Source organism: Lytechinus pictus, chromosome 16 (genome assembly GCF_037042905.1).
Source record: "Lytechinus pictus isolate F3 Inbred chromosome 16, Lp3.0, whole genome shotgun sequence".
NCBI lineage: Eukaryota > Metazoa > Echinodermata > Echinoidea > Temnopleuroida > Toxopneustidae > Lytechinus > Lytechinus pictus.
Window position 1 is genome coordinate 16,486,166 of NC_087260.1, and position 22,390 is coordinate 16,508,555.

At 35.7% G+C, this 22,390-nt stretch overlaps 1 protein-coding gene across 2 annotated transcripts; it reads left to right on the forward strand.

Moving 5' to 3' along the window:
- The first annotated feature begins 3,884 nt into the window (after positions 1-3,884).
- On the forward strand, positions 3,885-22,191 carry LOC129279094 (rho-related protein racG-like). 2 transcript variants are annotated; one of them, XR_010296032.1, is made up of 8 exons: positions 3,938-4,012; positions 11,643-11,676; positions 12,511-12,646; positions 15,007-15,121; positions 17,061-17,178; positions 18,454-18,614; positions 19,608-20,747; positions 21,530-22,191. XR_010296032.1 is itself a non-coding variant. In XM_064111133.1 (7 exons), exons 2-7 carry the CDS (start codon positions 11,664-11,666, stop codon positions 19,686-19,688), a joined length of 624 nt encoding a protein of 207 aa, XP_063967203.1. In that variant the 5' UTR covers positions 3,885-4,012; positions 11,643-11,663; the 3' UTR covers positions 19,689-21,520. The 2 variants fall into 2 exon arrangements, 1 of the variants encoding a protein (XP_063967203.1); XM_064111133.1 differs by lacking the exon at positions 21,530-22,191 and having other exon boundaries at positions 3,885-4,012; positions 19,608-21,520.
- The last annotated feature ends 199 nt before the right edge of the window (positions 22,192-22,390 follow it).

Here is a 22,390-nt window from a genome sequence, read left to right on the forward strand (position 1 = left end):
TGGTTTGGTAGGGCCCATTAATGGTATATACTATCCGTTTTATAGTCATCCTGTGCATACATACATGTACGCTGTCAATGAAACTGGACATTAGAGTCTGAACTTTGTGACTTTTATGCAAATAGCACAGCCTCTACTTTCCACCAATCAAGGAATCTCATGGTCTCACTTTGTGTGGTATACAGGTACATGTACATGTATTAAAAAACTAAATGGATTTTCTGCCTAGTTCTTGAACATGAGTATGAATTGGTTTATCCATGCTGTGAGTATGTAAAGTGCACAGACATTTTTCAGAATAAAGAACCCTTTGCATAAAAAAACTGGGCGTTGAGGATGAGTTGACAGCTTCAGTGCTTCCCTCAATTTACATTTATATTGGAAAACTAAATCTGAATTCTCCTTCCCCTGCCCCATACACCACGGGCACACCTGGGCCCCATTGCATAAAATTTAGTAACTTTCATGGTAACAGTGCTAAGCAGCCAATCAGAATCAAGGATTTCAGGGAAGTTTATACCGTTGGATGGCAAAGTTACCATAATAGTTACTTTTATGCAGCACAGCCCTGAAGAGAATGAGGCCTTGATGTTGTGTTGCAACTATGGACCTCAGTAGGTCCATGGTTGCACCAAGCCCCTTGATTAAAGGTAAATTACAGTAGTTGCAGTAAAACACTGATTTCGAAAGAAAGTCTGTAAAACCAAGGTTAAGTATTACTATATCATCGTCGATCTAGATCTGGTACAGTTACATAAACTGAACTTTGTAAAATCATAAAATCTAAGCTGAAAAACAATCACACTGAAGATCGCCAACACAGATAGGCACACGTGGGACAGTGTATATTATATTGCTGGAATAAAGACCCGACGGAAGTGCCCGAATCCGCGCTTATTTTGCTTATTTCTCAGCAATTACACAATTTCTTCCAGAATCCTTCGGCACATATTTTTTATTCATATCAACAGACACTTGGGTGGTCATTACATTGGATTCTGTAAAAAGTCATTTTGAGATCGTTACCACAACTGGCATTTACCTTTAAAGTTTCTTTGTTGCACTGTTCAGGTTCACCTTTATAGAATAAAATAGGCAGGAAAAATATGGGCAACAATACTTTGAGAGTTGGTCACCAATACCCTAGCTTTCAGGAATTCATTTGTGGATGTGGCTCGGTCCTCTGATGCGGATCCTGTGGCGATACATGCGTATGTATTTCAATTCATGAAAGATTGAGGACCAGAATACACCACATTATTTGAGTCCTCTATTGTTAATTATGGTTTTAGGACTCGAGCCGCGCTTGATCCACATGACCACATCCAAACTCGTCTTTGAAGTCGTGAACGGGATTTTCAACTGATGTGACTATCGCCTTTCATCAGAAATCATCTCAATGTAATAGCAGTGTGTGTGTCCCCTCCCTCGGTATAATGAGAGAGACCATGGCATGAGAGACATTCAAAAGACGGTCAAGCATAAAAAAGTGGACCGCCATCCTTGCTTCTCTATGATGATGATTCATAGCAATAGAGGTCAAACACCACTTAATAATGTGATGCAACGCCATGCGATGTGATACGTTGGTTGCGGGGAGGAGATGGCTGTCGGGTACAGACGGTCTCTTGCTGTGCTTCCATTTGCCGAAATTGTATGGCCCACCAGTATGCACTTCTCATTCAATTAGGTTAAGAATGTTATTCCAAGGTTGCCATCTCTTCCCCTGATTTATATCTGTTCCCCAAGTGTGATGTCTTACTGTGTTCCGTTTATACTGAAACCAGTATTTTTTTTTTCTTTCTCACTCTGATTCAAAAGAAGGCTATTCTAGAATTGCACAAAGAAAACTCAGGCACCCTAAATTTTCATTTTTGCCTCCCCATTATTAATTGCTTAATATTAACTCTGTTTCTTGTTTGTTTGTATTTATTTACCGTTGCTTGACAAAATTATCAGAATAAAATAATCTTGAACTTGCCTACATGTACATGGAGTGCAAACCACAAACTTGGCACTAACCTTACATGTATATATAAAAAAATGTCCGTCATAAAATACTGCATATTCTGTTTTTTAATCTGCTTACCGTTTTACATTGTTATTATTTTTTTTTACAATTTTGAATTATTGTTTGTCACATCACCACCAGCCTTGAACAAAAAGTTAAAGCTGAAAACAGCTTTACACAACAATACAACAATGTATTATTGCTGACTAAATCAAACAAAAAATATTTTCAGTGAACTGTATGCAAGGTACAGATGTCACAATGAAAATTCCTATAAACTTCGAGTATAATTTTTCTGCAAAAGGAAACTGTCTTCTCTTTTCTATTCATAGTGGTCAATAACAATGCAAATTGCTGATAAATGACTAAGTAAAACCACAACACTTATTTGACAATTGTACGTGTCAGAGTGGGTCTATATTTGCTTTTTGTCCTTCACAATGTACGATGCAGATACTATACATTTACATTGATATATTTACTGTATACATTGTATGTACATTTATATGTGTTTTCGTATCTGTATACTGAAAACAATATCACATTCATAATTATATGCTTACCGGTAACAATATCCATGAAAAATGAAGAAAAAAACCCCAAACAGATCAGTTGTTGGGGTGGAGGTCAGGGAGTAAAAAATTATCAGCTCGACAAATTGCACTTTTAGTATAATTTCTGTTTTACAATCATAAAATGAGTTTTTTTTTAAATAAAAAGACCAAAGAGTGTTCATACATGTATTCATACAAATATCTTATAGTAAAATTTGTGTGAATTGATTTTGGTACATGTAGGAATTGAGTATTTTCTGAATAATACAAGCAAAAAAAATTTGGAAATGGAATTTTGTTTGTTGGGTCTTTTTCCAAGCGATTCACAGTAGGTGGCTTCAAAACCGCCTCGATCATAAGAATCCCCGTTAAATTACGAGAACTTTTTTAGGCTAAAAAATACCCATTATTCCTGCATTCACACCGCCCCGAAACATACCCTTCGGGATAAGTTCCTGAAGTTGCGAGCATGCGCAGTATGGTCTGATAAGCAGGCAAGGCGCGAGATTCAAAATCACTAACTCAGCAGCCACCCACGGCGCCCGTGCCCAACTACACGCTGGGCTAAAAGTTCCCGTAAATTGCTTTCACATTGCCAAAATACCTGCGACCTTGGAAAAATCCCTGCGAAAGTTCTTGTAATTTTGACAAGTACCTACTATTTAATGTGTATTTTTTTCGGGGAGTTTACGCGTAATTTGCTTTCACATTGCCAATATTACCTGGTATTTTCTGATTGGGGTAAATGTCCGGATCAGAAAATACCTGGAACTAACGAACTTCGAGGTGGTCTGAAACCACCTATTAACATACAGTGTACATGCACATGTGTCCATGTGCAATCTGTGTCGGTGATTTTTAGCATACATGTACTCACTCTCTAAATTTCTTAGATTGAAATAGATTGTGATTGGGGACCAATTCAAAGTTGGATTGAAGTTTTTAATCTAATTGATTTAGAATTCAATCCTATTTGATTGAAACTTTCGATCTAATTTTGGATTGGTCCGATCTAATTTTGGATTAGACCACAATCTATTAGATTGATTTTCAATCTTCAAAATTCAGAGAGAACTTTGCAGGGTTATTAAAGTCTAGATAACATGATGAGAGGCATATGTAATTTGATAAAAAAATAATCCATATGACCATAGTTTTATACATACATGTATAGTGAATCTCAATCGAGTTTATTGACAAGGAAATTAATCTGTCAGCTGGTTGTATTGCTCAATTTCACATTACAGCACACACACCCCTATTGAATCAGAGTTGGTTAATACCATCGACTGTTGTTCCAATTACGTCTAGTTCTAAACATAGCACAATGTCAATACAGTATATAATGGGGCAACAATTTTTATGGATCGACAGAAAAGAACTGTTTTTACTCTCTTGTTTGCCCAATTTCCACAAAGAAGTAAAGAGTTGGAGAAGTTTCATTGAGGTAGGGTCTTAATTGCTAATTTTCTTTTCTGCCGTTTCTCTTAAACCAAATTAATACTGACAACATACCAAAATCTATTAAAATACACATATCCATTTTATACATGTAGTTCATTGATACCAACTCTGTTTGAACAGTACATACCGGGTATACCATAGACCCGCATGCTAAAGTTTTTATACATCTAAGGTTTGTTTCATAAAACTGTATTACTGTGAATTTTGATTAATTAAAAAGTTTGATGGACATTTGAACTTTATTGAAAAAATAAGGAATGCTTGGTGGGAATTACATTACTGTACATGTAGTTTTTTTTTGTTTTTTTTTTCTTTGGGGAGGGGGGAATATTGTAGCATTTATGCTTTAAAGAGTAGAATAATATTATAATTAAACACTTTATGATAGGGATCCTTGCAATTTATGAGCAATTTCAGTCTTTAGCTGGTGTCTTTTAAAAGTGGCTGTGGCATATTGGCTCATTCTGGGGGAAATCCCAAAGTGAAATATATCGCAGTGGAAAGCAAAGTTGGTGTCAGCTTTTTATAGACTCACATATGAATATAAAAGTGAAAAGTCTGCATACTCTCTGCATTGGGTCTGTCACATGACCGTTTGCGGATATGTATGAAAATTATTTGTACACATTGATTTATTTTTTAATGTGACTTCCAGGTTCAAAATTTACATGTATGTGCTCCTTTTTAGAAGTATGAACTATAATTTTATTTGATTGATGAGTAATTTATATTTGTATAAATGTTATTGTACTGCACACTAGACTGTTTGAGAATGACATCCATATTATTTGCCAATAAGGAGTGGCCCATTTGTGACAATCATAGACTTTAAAGTGTGGGGAAAATGGCACAGCTTGAATGTACATACGCTATTAAAGTTGCTGGAGCACATTTGTGCCAGTGTTTACAGATCATATAAATTTTCAAAACTTTTGTCTTGCCTGCATAGCAGAGCGAGGCTACATGTATTGGTGCCTCTTTTCATATGGTGGCAGCGGCGTTGTCAATATTGAAATCTTAACCAAGGTTAAATTTTTTGAAATGGAATCATATGGTCCTAAACCTGGACGTAAAGGGTAATTAATTATCACTGACTGTCTTGCCTGAATTTTCCATCACATTGTTAAGGTCATTTAAGGTCTTCTAGGGTCAATGAACTTTGACCATGTTGGGGGTATTCTTTGTCATAACTTTGCAACTTCATTTAACTTGGACAAGAGGGTAATGAAGTATTGATCATATTGCACGAGTGTCAGGTCACATGATCAAGGTCAAATGTAATTTGGGATCAATGAACTGAGTACGAATTGTGTTTAAAAAAAATAATTATTCAATAGTTGTTTTCAATTTTCAAAGTCAGCACTGCTGCTACATTGAATTGCATAATACAAGCGAGACTGCCAGAGGTGTTCCACTTGTTATAAAAAGTCTTTAGTATGACTCGGGTAATAGAGCTCTAACCACTGAGCTAACATGTTTGGTGATTTTCTGGCAATTTTGGAATGAAACTAATGTGTACTGTAGGCTACCTTTAAAGGAAAACAAGCTCAGATTGTTGAGTAAACTGCCTCAATCTGCAACTAAATTAGCATGTGTCGTCATAAGATTTTTGAATCACCAAAATTATTAGAAAGTACAAAAATCAATTCAGTTTGCTGTGGGTCTTTGATACATACTGCTCACCTAAATATATGTATACATGGGACTACACACAAGCAACCTCCCCCAACAAGGTTCGGCCAGATTGTTTCATCTTTTTTTTTCTTGATAATTTGAATGTTGAGGTATTCCTCTTAATTTTGTAGTGTTTTTTTTTTTAGTTTTACCATTGTAATGTTCCTCAATTTCAACAAAACTTGAAAACCCACTTTGATTATTTTCTCCTTATCCACACCACGAGTTCCCCTTTAAACATTTAAGGGATCATTGACATAGAGCTGTGATTCACAGCGATGACAGTTAGATCATATTGATTTCACCAGACACTTCAGCCTCACTCCCACATACAGTTTTATAGGAATACAGAGGAATGGTTTTCCAAGATTAAAATTGATTGTGATGTTCGCTTTTCGTCCATACTCCTAGCGTAAAGGATAAAAGCATTCTCTTTTGACATCAGATTTGAATATAAGAGTTTGTATCCAATTGCACAAATATTATTTGCTCAGATTTTGATACTTGAAAAAATATACTCTTGAAATCAAGTTTTTATTTTGATACACCTGTAATTGCTTTCTTTATTATACAGTACAGGTACAGTGTATATGTCATCTTATCTTTATGAAATTGTGCACCTAGGTAAAACCTGTAGTAATCCTATTGTGCTTTCGTGCACATGACCACTTGAATCAATTAGATACATATTACACGTACATTATACATAGTTGCACTAGACATTTTACAAGTCCATCACAATAAAATGTACTGATATTTAATTGGCCCATAAATTCTGTACATGTAGAGATTGTTTTACCTTTTTTAATGGTTTTATAGCAGGTAAATTGTATCATGAAACCAAAGACCAAAACTGACTTTAATAGAATGAATTCTCCAATTCAAAGTAAAAACATAAATGTACATTGTAGGAGAGTATTAGTAGTCTGTTTGATGATGTATTTAATACTGAAGTTCTAGTTGCAGTGTGAATGATTCCACTGTTAAATTTTTATACATATTCCATGGATGGGATATAAAGTGTAAACAGGTCATAATCATACCATTATCATATTAAGGTGACACTAGGAGATTGCTATTCCTTTTTCAAAAAGTAATTAGCCAAAAAAAGCAAAATGCAAAGAGCATTTTTTAATACCATCCAGGAGATACGCAGAACAGAGGCTGATGTGAATGCCCCCTCAGTATGTTAATGCCCTGTCCCAAGAGATAAGCAGAGCTTTGTGTGAATGCGGCTCCCACCATGCATGGTCTGAACCTGACAATGACAAATGATATCCAGGGCTGGGATTTCCATGTTGAATTCTGCTGGAGGAAAACAGAAAAAAAAGGGAAGAAAAACATTCTTGGGAACTCCACAAGATACTCCACTGGATACATGTACATGTACTGACACTGTACTCAGTACACTTTCACTTGGTGCATTTGTACAGTACTAGTGTCATACATGTATGTGCCAGTGTAGTAAACTGTATGATTTGTTGTAAATAATGAACATTGTACATACATACAGTGTACATGTACGTACAGTTATGTTCATGTTCACTTGAATTCGAGGAATAAAAGTGCATCTTGAAGTGCGCCCTCTTGAAATTTTAGTCAATCTAGTATTGTACAGTACATTGTGTACATATAGGCCTACTTTGTTTGTGTTTATTCACTACCACCACCCTAATTCATGAATGCACCATATTGAAATCATGTCCAATAAAAAAAAATTATTATCTATATTTATATGTGAAGATATACATGACATGTAGGGCATTTTTTTTTAAGGGTTAGATTTTTTAAAAATGTTGGTTTATTGGTCTGGCTGAGGGGCGAATCTACAATGCACATAATTTATAATTCACATGTGAATGTACATAATATACACTATGTATGTCAAAACAAACCAGGGGGCCATTTCATAAAGCTGTTCGTAAGTTAAGAATGACTGGTGAACCTTCCTTACGCGTTAATCCATCGCCAAGGAATATACCACTCACAACGAGAAAGGATCACCAGTCATTCTTAAAGTCGCTCTTAACTTACGAACAGCTTTATAAAACCCTAACCTGTAGAGTGCAATCACGGATGCACTGTAGCGATTCCTGTGTACAATTTTATATAGTAATTTGTACATTATTCAGAGTCTCATTGTATCTTGATTGAGATGAATCAAAATGAATGAAAGAGGAAGAGGAAGAAACATTGAAAAATCAATGATGGGAAATCTGAGATCTGTCATACTTAACGTTTGTTATCGAGATTTCTGTACATTACTTGTCATAAAATAGAGCATTTTATTTGTACATGTATGTACATGTGTATTACAAGTATGTGTCTTTGACATCACTGCAGAGTGCAGTCCCTACTGCAGTTTTAAAATCAAACATCTTTTTTTTCATTAGGGCCGCTTTATCTATTGTGTTCAGAGATGATAATGCAGTATAACCCATGGGGGAATGTTTCACAAAGATTTTAAAAGAGTAACTGAAAGCCACATTTAAATTCATAGTTGGGAGCTGTATAAAACATATTTCAGTGCATTGGTCAAATCCTGCTCAGTCGATGCACACTATTGCATGTGTTGGCACGTGTCAATCTTTGGGAAACATTAAAATAGAACCATGACGGAGAACCCGTTAACTGAATGTCTTGTATAAAAATTGTTTTTTCTAGTGTAGAAATTCTCACTTGAATGCAGCCACGGTGAAGTAAAGGACAATTCAAAGTTCATTTGTCAAAAACAACTCCTAGGTGAATTCTTCCAAGCATCAAGCTACATGTACATGTACATTGTCAGTGCAGTTGAAACCTATATCCTATGAACTGTTGTCTAGCTAGTTGAAATGTATTCAGCTTCATGGGAATACATGTGCAATATATTTTCAATTTCATAAAGTACGACCATGTTTATGGGATGATGATATATGGCCCATAGATTATGGGGAAAATGTATTTTGAAAATTGTTTTAGGCTTAGGTTTGAAAATTATGAAGGGTTATTCACAACTGAGAAATAATAACATTGTTAATTTATGATCTATTATTTACTTGTGTACAGTAATTAATTAAATCATCATCATCATCACCATCATAATCATCACCATCATACCATCGTCATCATCATCACCATCATCACTGTCATCATCATCATCATCATCATCATCATCATTATCATCACCATGATCATCTTCATCATCATCATCATCATCATCATCATCATCATTGTCTTCATCTTCATCATCTTCATCATCATCACCGTCATCGTCGATCTTCCTCATCCTCAATCATCATTATCATTTCATTTAATAGCATCATTTTTAATTAAAATTGTAATAATACATGTACACGTAGATGATGGAGACAAATTGGCAATGATTCTGGTGGTGACTCACAATTGCTATGGATGGAGTGAATTGACAAAGAGTTATAACTTTTCTTATTAATACAATCAATGCGACATCAAATTCTGCAGTCTGAATGGGGGGCATGTTAGTGTAGCTTGATGTACGTGTATTGGCATGAGAATTGAAACCTTTTCAGGATGTAAACTGATATCTGAGAAGATATGAAAGCCTTGGAATGTGAAACAAACAGATTTTCTTCCAAATTGATTTTAATATGATTCAATATTCTCGATGTACATTTTTAGTATGCATACATTTACATTCTCAATATTATACATATTTTTTCCTGGTTGTTTTGCAAAACTGCAGTACAGGCTAGATAAAAAAGTGTACTTTTTGATTTTTAAAAGCATGTTGATAAAAGGGTGTGGTACCCCCTTCTTGGGAAAAAAATCTAGAAATTAATTATTGGTACAGATTATTTATTATTTTGATATTCATTCTGAAATATATAGCACATTAAACATTTTTGAACAAACACATACATGTATGTACAGTATGTACAACTGGGCGTTGCGGCGTGCGCCTGTAATCCAAGCTATGCGGGGAAGTTACAAATTGATGCAGAGGTTCGAGCCCTGGTCACGTCTTTCGGATGGTGATGTTAAAGGTCGGTCCCAGACGTAAATAATCATATCTGATTGATACACGTCTGACAAAACTCAAATACACACACAGTATACATGTAATAGTATTCACAAATTGCAGAATGTACATATGTTGCACATACATGTAGGAGAAAAAAAAGGAAGGCTATAAATTAGGCATTCAAAATGTTTCTATATTTATTTTTTAAGTTTCTTGTGCACATACTGCTGAAATTAGTTGTGTGTAAATTTAACATAGATTTAGACCTACAGTACTGTACTGTCCATGTAAAAATGGTATGGTTTCCTTGTACTGTACCACTGATTTCACAGAAGGAACTGAATTATTTATAAAAGGTGCAATAAATTCTATGAATTTGGGTCTGGTTTGATATATGTACAAATAAGCTAGTAGCTTGCTTGCATTTAAAATTGAGCAAACAGTTTGCTCGCTTTGTTTGAAAATGATTGTTTGAAAATGCTCAAACTACATGTACATGTATGCATTAACTCATTTATTAATAAACAAATCTTTCCAAATATGTGATCCATGTTAACCTTTGCACTGTATGTGCCAAATATTAAAATCTATCAATCATTCACATTATGTACCAGGCACTGTATATTTGAGGATTATATCCTTTACCAAGGAAAACTTTTTGATCCTACCTAGTCTGCTGTGCAAACCCTTCACTCGAGTTAAGGGTCTGAATGAGCAGCCTACTCATGCCTTGTGTACTGAAGGCCCTCTCACAAGTTTTGTATGTGCTAGTCTTTGCGTGAAGACACCCTTGCTGATCAAAATTTCAATCAGGGTCTGTGCCTGCAGACTAGATCCTACCTAGGTTGAGTGCAGCACTATGTGGATGGACGCTTTGAGTAGCATTTAAACCCTTGTCCCTCTGGTTCAAAAACAAGACTTGGAACCTCTAATTTACCTCCACATCTAGAAGGTGGTATAGTCTTGAACACAATTAGAAAATGATAATAAAAAAAAAACCACACGCACAAAACAACAATGAAAATAGTTGCTCCATTTATTTCATTGAGTCATGAAATTAATAAACAAATATGTTTATTTTTTTATATTTTTAATTCAACACATGTGGAATTAAACATGAAAAATAATAATGTATATACAATGCAGTACCTACAGGTATTATCAACATGTTTTTTTATTACAATAGTCTCTATGGGTAGTTTCACATTAAACATTAATTATGGTGTGACTTCATTCATTGTGTTGAGAAAAACACTATCAATTTTTTATAATGTGGCTCTTTCACTTTGATGTAAAAACTGTAAGGACAAATTGAATGAGAAAGGGAGGAGGGAATATATGCAAATGGATATGTTTTATAATAGAGTCTGTGTTTGGGGAGTTGCAAGAAACTTAATATGATCAAATGCAAGTCTATTTTCTGTCCTTAAATCAATCTCATGTCTGACAATTAATTGCAAATTTATGATTGATTTCTAATCTGCTCCTTGAAACAGGGAGTGTAATCTGATTTGCTACAGCTAAAATTGATCAACCAATTGTAACAATTACTTGGGACAGAATATTTGCAATTCAAGGTATTATTGATTGCCAATATTCTGTTGCAACACCCCTCAAGTTGCAGTACAAACTCACCATTTAAGATTTTGTGAAATTGTGAGATACCATATGATATCGTGCAAGTATTGGTTGATGTATAGTTTCTATTGTCCCCTACTATAATTGACTTCTATACAATGCACATTTGTGAAACCAGTGGTTAACTACATGCAAGGTATGATTGATTATGAGCCTTCTTGATTTTTTATTTTGTTAGTACGATAAAGTTTTTAATTGTGTTATTAAATCATGTGCTCTGTATTTTAATTGATATGACCTCATGTGATTATCTATATCGTGTTTCATAACATTATAAATATTAATGTTTCTTTCTTTGATCTTTTTCTTTATTTTTCAGGTCACCCAATAGGCAAATTTTATGGACACAGGAGGTAAGAGAAATTGGAAATGCTGAAAAATTTGTACACTCATTTTAGAATTTTCTTTTGTCCTGTATAAAACATGAATATACTATCAATTTTACAATTAATTTCACTGTATTATCTATGGCAAAATGCATGCACAAAAAGTTATAATCAATAATAATTATTGATTGCATGTTTTTATGTAACAGGGCCATGTAATATGAACAAAGGCTTGAGGGTGGTCTGATATGTACATGTACCCCGTGGGGACGAGCGGGGGAGGGGGAGGGGGGGGGGTTGGAATCGTCACTTTCATGTGGAATAAGAATATACAAAGTGGTTACAATAACAATGCTATTAGGAACAACAACAGAATCTACTGGCATCAGAAGTTGGAAGGGGCACAGCTAATTTTGAAAGATTCAAGATGGAAAATTCCAGGGGGGGGGGGGAATCAACAACTTGTCAATGAGCAAATAACAAATAAACTGAGGTGTGTCTTATGCTATGATCAGAAAAACCTTAATGAACACCTTACAAACGATTTCATACCATTTATTGATAGTTTCTACGGTGATTGTTAAGGTATTTGTGACCAAAGCATGAGCTAACTCCATAATAGATACCTGTACATGTATTTACAAATATATTGGAATATATGTTATAAGACCATTATGCTAAAACAGGAAATAAATTAGCACAAGAAAAAAGGACACAATTGTCATTGGTTGCAATTGAGTCAAATTAACGAAATACACATGGATTACTGACCTGAATATTGGTCATTGCCAATATGCAATTGTTTGCAAACTTTCGAGTCTCAGGACCATGGTTTTTATTTCTATTTTTACATTGTTTCAGGTAACGGAGAGGGGCTGAACTGCTCCAATGCCAGGCCGGTAAAGCTGGTGGTCGTAGGAGACGGTGCCGTCGGAAAGACCTGTATGCTTTGGTCCTACACAAGAAATGCATTCCCTAAAGAATACGTACCCACCGTGTAAGTGAAGTTAGGGGCTCGCTTAAAGGGATGGTCCAGGCTGAAAATATTCATATCTGAATAAATAGAGTAAAATTCACAGAGCAAAATGCTGAAAATTTCAACAAAATCGGATGTAAAATCAGAAAGTTATGACGCTTTAAAGTTTTGCTTATTTTCCACAAAACAGTGATATGAACAACTCAAATGAGAAAGTTGATGATGTCCCTCACTTACTATTTCTTTTGTTTTTTATTGTTTGAATTATACAATATTTCATTTTTTATAGATTTGACAATGAGGACCAACTTGACTGAAGCATACAGTATTAAACAATACTAATTCCACATGTTCAGGGAGGAATAATCGTTGTATCACTTGACAATGAGGAGGAAATTGGAATATTTCATATTTCATATAATAAAATACAAAAGAATAGTGAGTGGATGACGTTATAGTCTCCTCATTTGCATACCCACCAGGATGTGCATATAATTGTTTTGTGAAATTAAGCGAAACTTTAAAATGTCATAACTTTCTTATTTTACATCCGATTTTGATGAAATTTTCAGTGTTATGCTAGTTGGATTTTTCTCTTTTTATTCAAATCAACTTTTTGTTGGGGTGGACTTGTCCTTTAAGAAGGCAGTTGCCTCTCCTAGGGCCCGTAACACAAGGCTTAGCAATCATGGTAGAACATTTTTTTACGATTCATTGCATTGACTGCAATGGACAATCGTGAAATCAAGCATACAATTAATCACTGACCTTTGTGTTACGGGACCCAGGAGTTTTAATGAGGGGACAAGTTGAAGGCACAAGAAAATATAGGGGCAAGGGTGCATTACTCTACACTTTTTTTCTCAATTTTTAAAATTTCTGAGGGAGGGGGGGGGGGGGGTAAAGTATGAGGGAAAGTGAATTGAACTTGGTTGATGAGAAAGAGTGGGGTAGAGGGAAATGGATGGAAAGACCACACGAGTGGCCAATTTCATAAAACTTGATACAATAACAGTTAAAAGCTGCTGAAATCCTTTAATTTGATAGGCTGATTTGAAACTTGTTATAGAAATTGTGCATTTGTTTCTATAACAAGTCTTTATGAAAACAGTAGGTTTTCACTGAAAAATTTGCTCTGAGCAAATCAGATGCAAGGAATCTGTTAGCTTTGTTTCATGTTTCATTTATGCTTGTATGCCTTGGTTCTACTAAAGAAACTACCCCAGGGGTTGGGGTGGGGGGTGGGTGCACACACACATGTATTGCAACACCCATTCCATGAAATGACAAGTACCTTTTGGGGGAATTTCTCATGTGGAAATATAAATACACCTGACATTCCATATAAAAGTGCTGATTGATAATTTCATGTCATAACAACAAAATGAAAGAAAAAGAGACATGTTTATAGTGGTTATATTTGTAGATTGCCAGCTTGTAACAATGCCTATTCCATGAAATGACAAGTACCTTTTGGGGGAATTTCTGATGTTGAGACATCAATATACATGTAGCTGAAATTATACCACTGCTTGAGAATTTCATGTCATGACAACAAATTGAAAAAAAAAAAAGCAAGGAAAGAGAATGAAACATGATAGTGGTAATATTTGTAGATTGCCAGGCATGGAGTGTGTATGGAGAGAGATTTATTTCATAGATAAGATGCTGAGATTGATTCTAGTTTCATTTTCTGATCGCACTTAGGAGGTGTTTCCTAATGAAAACAGGAATCAGGTTTGCTTTCTATTCCATTCAAAGGAACATGAGAATTGGAAGGCACAATGTACGTGTATAGAAAGAAAGAAAGAATAGGACACATCGGAAATTAGAATGAATATTGAAATAGGGGAAGAGGCACAGAGAGAGAGAGAGAAAGATAGAGATAGACAGACAGACGGAGATGTTTTGATATCAGCAATCTTGCATATTGGTCTGAGGCAATTGGTCATGATGATGCAGTGCAATTCCTTTGGTATTTTCCAAGATGAATCTGGGGGTCAATATTATACAAATAATACACATCACCCAGGGCAATAGTAAGAATTAACGCACAGGATACCTGTGGAACAGTTCTAACACGCCCGAAGCAAAGACAAGGGTGTTTGGACTGTTTCAAAGGTAACAAATGTTTTTCATTTTTCTGATGGCCCAAGCAACATGATGTGTATAGATGGTGATGTGGATTTTTTTCATTTTATTAACCAGCCTCATCTGAAAACCATGCTCAGTCAACGGATTTTACTAGTAGTCATACGTACCAGTCGTTTTCCTGATATCAAAAAATGTATAACTGGTTAAATGATAGATTTCAGTCAATTATTTGATTAGGATCCATATCACCATTTTGTAAACCAGCCTTTTTCTTTCTTGTTCATCAGGTTCGATAACTTTTCACAGCTAATGAAAGTCGGCGATCAGAACGTGAATCTAGGATTGTGGGATACGGCGGGGCAAGAAGACTACGACAGACTTAGACCACTCTCATATCCTCAGGTATGAACGTAGCAATAACATCAATGAAGTTTGTGTTTAATAAAGCTGTTCTTAAGTTTAAGTGACTTTACAAACGACTGGTGATCCTTTCTCAGGTGCTAAATCAACACCAATGAAAATCTGGTGTGTATCATTAACCACAATAAAGGATCACCATCGACAGCTTTATGAAACACCCATCAGGGGGGTGTTTCATAAAGCTGTTCGTAAGTTAAGAGTGACTTTAAGAACAACTGGTGATTCTTTCTTGTGGTAAATGGTGTCCACCATTAAATGTTCATTGGTGATTATTTAGCGCAGAAGAAAGGATCACCAGTCGTTCTTAAAGTCACTCTTAACTTACGAACAGCTTTATGAAACGGCCCCCAGGTAATGTTTATGAGTAATTAGACATCAACAGCCACACCGGCAAAACCGACTCGGACCAACCAAGGCTATCACCATATTTCCAGGGGCATACCATCAGTCGGTGTAGAGTCGGTGTCGTTGGTGTCACTGTAGCAGCGTTAGAGTTCATAGTTCAAGCTAATGGTCAATAAATTTTACAAATATGAATCGACAACTTCGGAATTGGCATTTTCTAGAGCGATGGCGCAATTACTATGCCATACATGCTACAGTCACACAGATGAACCCGACTCCAGGCCGACAAATGCTATTATGTCGATGGCAAACTGTCGCACCGATGAACCCGACTCCAGGCCGACAAATGCTATTATGTCGATGGCAAACTGTCGCACCGATGAACCCGACTCCAGGCCGACAAACGCAATTATGTTGTTATTAATGGCAAACTGTCGGTTAGTTTGGAGTCTGGTTCGCCGATGTGACAGGGGCATTAGGTTCAATTCCCCAAAACATTTTTTCTCCACAGTTTCTTTATTTTTTTAACCAATTTCTTGTATGGTATTGCCAAATGTTAGATGCAAATAGATAAGAGGTGGAATATTAAAAGGTCTTTGATACTCATCCTTTTTTCCCATTTTATATGACTATTTTGTGAATTCATATATGAAATGATATCCAGGTTGGGGATTTTTTTGTTTTTTTTGTTTTTAATTTTGAGCATTGTTCATCTTCTTTTAAAGTGTTGTTAATAAAAAGTGTACAAATATTTTATTCCTTGGAATACTGAATTAATCATTTGAGGGGAAGACAAGTTCTGTCAAAGATGGATGGAAGCTTTGCTTACTACAAAGCCTCAATTAGGTTATTAACTGAGGCTATTAATCATTGAGGCGAATTCTTCAACCTCTATCAGTTCAAAGAAATCGTTGCTTCAAATGCCATGGTCGGATGCTGGTGTGAAAAAACACTCTCTGATAGATAATTGATGGATATGACTTCAAGTGTCATTCATCAACATGGTTTGTTAGTAGAATTAGTGGATAGGATGCGAGATCTTGGTTGGTTTTATTTTTGGTTGATTGAACATTCCATTTCTGCATTATGCAGTGTGAAACAGAGCTTAGAGCAGAAAAGCTCTGGTTTGTATTTCTAAAGCACTTAAATACCAAGGTAAATCTGGGGAGAGTTTCATGAATAGTTTTTTTTTCAATGATTTTCACTGACTAATTCACTCTCAGCGAATCACATTCATGTACAAAGATTTGCAAAAGCTAATACAAAAAATCACTTGCTTTTTGTTTCATGAAATGCTCCTCCGCCTCTAGTTAGTCCACACTCCTTTAAATATTTACATTCATTATACTCCTTCTGCCGTCACATAGGACTTTAGGAATGTCAAGTGAAACTGTTTGAAATTAAAAGTGACATTGTATTTTGTTTTACAGATCGATTGTTAGGCAAAGACAAATTCCTAATTGTTACTTCTTGGACTTTAAATGCCTCAATTTATTTCTGCATGTAATATATACTTACAAATACTTACCCCAACCTGTCTTTTTTTCCTTTTTAACACTTTTTTCCCCAAATACAGACAGATATATTCTTAGTATGTTACAATGTAGTCGGTGTTGCATCACAAGCAAACGTAGCAACTAAATGGATACCTGAATTACAGCATCACGCACCCGGTATACCTTTCATTTTAGTCGGTAAGTTCAGTTATTTTTAGCTGATATTTTGCATTCTCATCACATTACGTTTGTTCTCATACTCTTATCGAAAATACTGACAAAAAAATGTTAAAAGGAAACTCATGCTGTTGTAAAAGTGAAAATAATCATTGAGTTTTCAGATTTGCTTCAGGTGTCAATTTTGCAGTTTTTCTTTATGCAAACTGGCAACTAGTTATTTTTTTTTTCATTCATTTTGACTAAGTTAAATTGAAATTGATATTTGATATTTTTCAATATATGAAAATGAAAAAAAAAAATCATTAGCTGTTGCCAATTTTAATGCACATATACAACTTTAATATGTAGATTTGCTTTTTTAAATTCATTTTTGCTATTTTTAATCCATATTTGATTTTTTTTTGCAATATACAAAAATGATTGAAAAATCATTAATAGCCGTCGCCAATTTGAGGTGCAAATGCAATAAATCTTGACTATGTGTTAGGTAGATTAATATAGTAAAAGGTTCCACTGCAGAGAATTGCTCGTCAGATACCTTTCTATTCCAAAAGACAGCTTAAATATTCTGACCAAACACTTTAATACATATGATTATTAACAGCAAAACATAATTAATTTCTTATCATTTTTGTGATTCTAAAATCTTAAAGCACACACTGAGACTTGATATGTCTAAAAACAAATTGGATGTATTTAAAAACTATTTGCAGATTCTTTCTTAACCACATACCGGTACACATTTTAGATGGGGTAGGAACTTTTATAAAACTAGTGAGAACTGGTTTAGTGTGATGGGTGTTAGTTAAGTCAACAAATAATAAATAATTTTTACACAATCAATGAGACGAGCTACGTCTTCTGAGAGATCTTTCTCTAGCATAGCAAAGCAGAAGTCTTTATAGAAATAATGCCCACAAGAGGGCGCTAGACCTGATATCTGAACAATAGGATTCCTCTTGATAATGAGGTGATCTCAGGTAGCTTACCATCTGAAGCAAAGCAAAATAATAAGTTCTCTTAAAACATTACCACAAGAGGGTGCTAGACCTCTATTACCTCTACAGAGTAGCATTGTGACAATCAGGATGAAGCTTATATTCATATAAACAAAAGCAAAAGCAGGTCATCACAGAATAATGCCTGCAACAGGGCACTAGACTTCTGACCTATAAAGTAAAATACCCTTTTGAAATTAGTTCTTAATTTATTTCAAAGGTTGGATAATCAAATACTAAAACACATGATATGATCAGCGATAACCTAAATTGCTTTCTATATCTTCTCTACCAGGTACCAAAACTGATTTGAGAGACGATCCTAACCATGTCATCGCCCCAGCAGACAAGGGCAAGCTACCTTTCAGGAAAGAACACGGTGTGAGGGAAGCAAAGAAATTAGGAGCTGTAGCCTACATGGAATGCTCAGCATTAACACAGAAAGGCCTTAAAGATGTAAGTAGTAGGACCCTGTTCAACGAAACCCAACATTGGTAAACAAAGTGACTCAGGCTACATGTAAATGACATAAGAGATGAAATTATGCTAATTGAATAATCAAGAAATAGAAACTTGATGCAATAGCCTACATGAAATGCTCAGCGTTAACACAGAAAGGCCTTAAAGATGTAAGTAGTAGGGTCTTGTTTAACGAAACCCGACATTAGTAAACAAAGTGAATTGGGCTATATAACATAAGAGATGAAGTTATGCTAATTGAATAATCAAGAAAAAGAAACTTGATGCAATAGCCTATATGGAATGCTCAGCGTTAACACAGAAATGCCTTGAAGATGTAAGTAGTAGGACCCTGTTAAACGAAACCCGACATTGGTAAACAAAGTGAATGGGGCTATATGACATAAGAGATGAAGTTATGCTAATTGAATAATTAAGCAAAGATTGATGCAATAGCCTACATGGAATGCTCAGCGTTAACACAGAAAGGCCTTAAAGAAGTAGTACCCTGTTTCTTAAAACCCAATATAAGTAACCAAAGTTAGTCTTAGCTCCGTGGCTTATAAGATACAATCCTCTCTGGGTTAGGCATCTTAATACACTCAACATCAAATGCTGTGACTTTAGGAGATTTAGATGGCATTTTCAGGACTCTGACTCTCATGAAGGAAATAATATTCCAGAGAAAATAGAAGGGACGAGGTACATGTATATGCAGTGTAGGTCTAATTTCAGATCAAAATTTCTTTGGGTTTTATTGGAATGTGACAAGATTTTGAAATTTATTATTGTTTAGATCACTCTCATCTTAATTGATATCCATAACATTTAAACTGTGTTGACAATTGACATTTTGACTGTATACTCTGATTAGCAGGTGAACAGTTCCACGATAAACTTAATCAAATTTCATTTATAATGATACTGTAATGACATGCCAATGTCTTGAACATTCATTCATTTTCCTTTTTTTTCCTTTATCTTCTCCAGGTCTTTGAAAAGGCTGTTATGACAGTGCTGAACCCTCCTAAGCCAAGGACGGGCAAGAAACCGTTGTGTCGTATTATTTGAGTCCAGTTACGTGCCCTCTAGTGGCATTCTTATGTACAGTCCATATCTTTTCCTTCGTTCCATCATCTATGACAGCTGTGGTCCACTTCCGTTTTACGTCTTCTGTATCTAATCTCTCTGCTGCAAGCCGACGGTGCGTACACGGAGCAAGAAAAGAAAGGAAACTTTGGAGAATTGTGTGGTGGACTTGTATGCAGAAGAAAGAAGGGCTTTGTATGGACTTTGTAAAAATATCTTATCTTCCATTAAAATGGGAGATGGATACTTTTGAAGGCCTCTTCTTTCTTCTTCATGTTGAGAATAATTAGCTGTATTTATAGCATCTTGGGTGTGTTGACTAATATGCTCCATCTCTATGGCAAGGAGATGGCGGCCAATCCTGCACCATGACCTTTAAAAACTAATAAAGGGGAGCATGAGCTTCCTTGTGGAACACCAGATATTGCACAATGTGTTATTAATCTTAATTTTATTCTGGGGAAATACCATGGGAGTCGAGATTAATTGAAATGTCTTTGTTGGAGTTTCTCTGATTGATCTTCTGTTTATAGAGGACAGTCCATTAGAACAAATGCTTTTGAGATGATGCAGATTAATACCAGATGTATTGACGCTTAAACTTGTTTATACATATAGCATCTGTTATGTATTCCAATGAGTAGCAGTAGTGTTAAACTGACAATGGTCCAAACATCATCAAGTCGGAGTTCTATTTCCTACAGGGCCCAGTCACGAAAAGGTTGTGATTGATTGCAAATTCCATCCAATAATTCTGATTGGTTGATAGTGGCAATCATGAAGTCTAGATTGACCTTTGTCATTTTTGCGATTGGCGGCAAAAATTTGTGTAACATGGCCATTTATTATGGCACAGAGTCACTGATATCAGGATGATGATTGTGGGAATGGTTGGTTTGCTGGTGTATGGACCACAATGTACTCAAACTTCAAATTCTCACCTAAAGGCCTGGTCACACCGCAAAAACTTTGCTGGAGCGGTGAAAAAAAATTCATCACCGCTCGTCACCGTTCACCACCGTTTAACAGAAGCTGGCCCCCGTTAACCCTAAAATGGCCGGGGGGGGGGGGGTTGAATCAACCCCCCCCTCAACATTTTCTGCGATCATTCTGCCGCGCGAATTTGTTTTACCGCGGCACTCGCAGAGTTTATACTTTTGAGTCTCGCGCATCTTTTGAGACCAAATTTACGACGCCCGGGTACGCGGTTCCGAAATTACGCAACATTTTGTAAGTGCATGTGAGACCAAAAATTGTTCCAATACGTGATTTTGTGTACAAAGTCAATGCAAATTGAGTTTTCTCATCTTATTCATAAAGATATGATTATTTTTACTTTAAACAGCTGAAAGCAATTGATTTTAGCATAATTATGCTTCAAAAAGGTTGTGCAATAAATCTGGTGAAAAAAACAAAGAAAAACAAAAGGTTGAAAAACAAAGAAATACATAAGAAATTCATAAAACAATAAAATACATAAGAAATTGATTTCCAAACCGAAGTTTTTTTCAATTGCCATTGTTAAGAATGCTACAAAGAATATTTTTACCAAAAATTAGCATTCTAGGAGCTTTGTTTAGTGAATTAGAGCAAAAAGTATGATTTATGCATAAATTAGCATAATTAATTTATATAAAATAAAAATCTCATTATTTGGGAAAACTTTACCATACAGCCTTGTAGATTACATCGCACACTACCAGCGTGCAAATTTTTGCGGCGCTCGCGCGATCGGCGGCCGAGATCTCAGGGGGGGGGTTGAATCACCCCCCCCCCCCCCCCCCCCCCGCCACAGAACAGCCAAAAAAGCCCGGCCTAGTTAGGGTTAAGGCAACGCCGTATACGCTCGGTCACCACTGATGGTCCCTCCTACCACTTTGAAAGTTTTGAGCTGCACAAAATATTGCGAGCGGTGAGGAGCGGGCAATTTTCCACTCTGGCAAAGTTCACCACTGCTCACACAACGCCCAGTCAAAGTTTGGCAAGGCTAGACTCAAGTTCGTGGACGCTTGGGTCCGCTAGGCCAACGCAGAAATGTTGAACGTTGGACCACCGCTGCTTCGCCAGCTTTGCCAGCTTTGCCAGCTTTGCCCGGGCAGTGATTAAATGCTTTTTTCAATTTTTTTTCTTCATTTTGTGCGGGGTGACAAGATTTGTCGAAATTCGGCCTTCTCTCCCTACTGTTCAAGGAACGCTCTAACAAAGTTCGGGCAGTGTGACCAGGCCTTAACCAGTAATTTAAGCTGAATATGTCACTCCTGCCAATACTGTAATAACATTGTTGTATATGTGTACAGTGATTTTCCAACAAAATTTTGCATATATGGGGATAGGACTGTTCATTGTGTGAAATGGTCTATTCTTTTATACTTCGCTATGCATTTATACAGGATGAAAATACTCTTTTGCTCATATAACAGGTTATTGATCATCAAAACCTCTCCAATATTCCTGATTTTCCAACACACCATGGTTTTCTCAAGTCAAAAAAGATAATTTTTAAATTAACTTATAAATATCTATATATATATAAATATATATATCTGTTGTAAAGAAAAAATGATATGCATGATTTTTTTCCACCTTTAAATGTTGAATGGTCACTATAATATCATTTGTCATTGAGGAAATACTGGTATTAGTTAATCATGTGATATCCATCTGTATTAATCCTGAACTCTTGA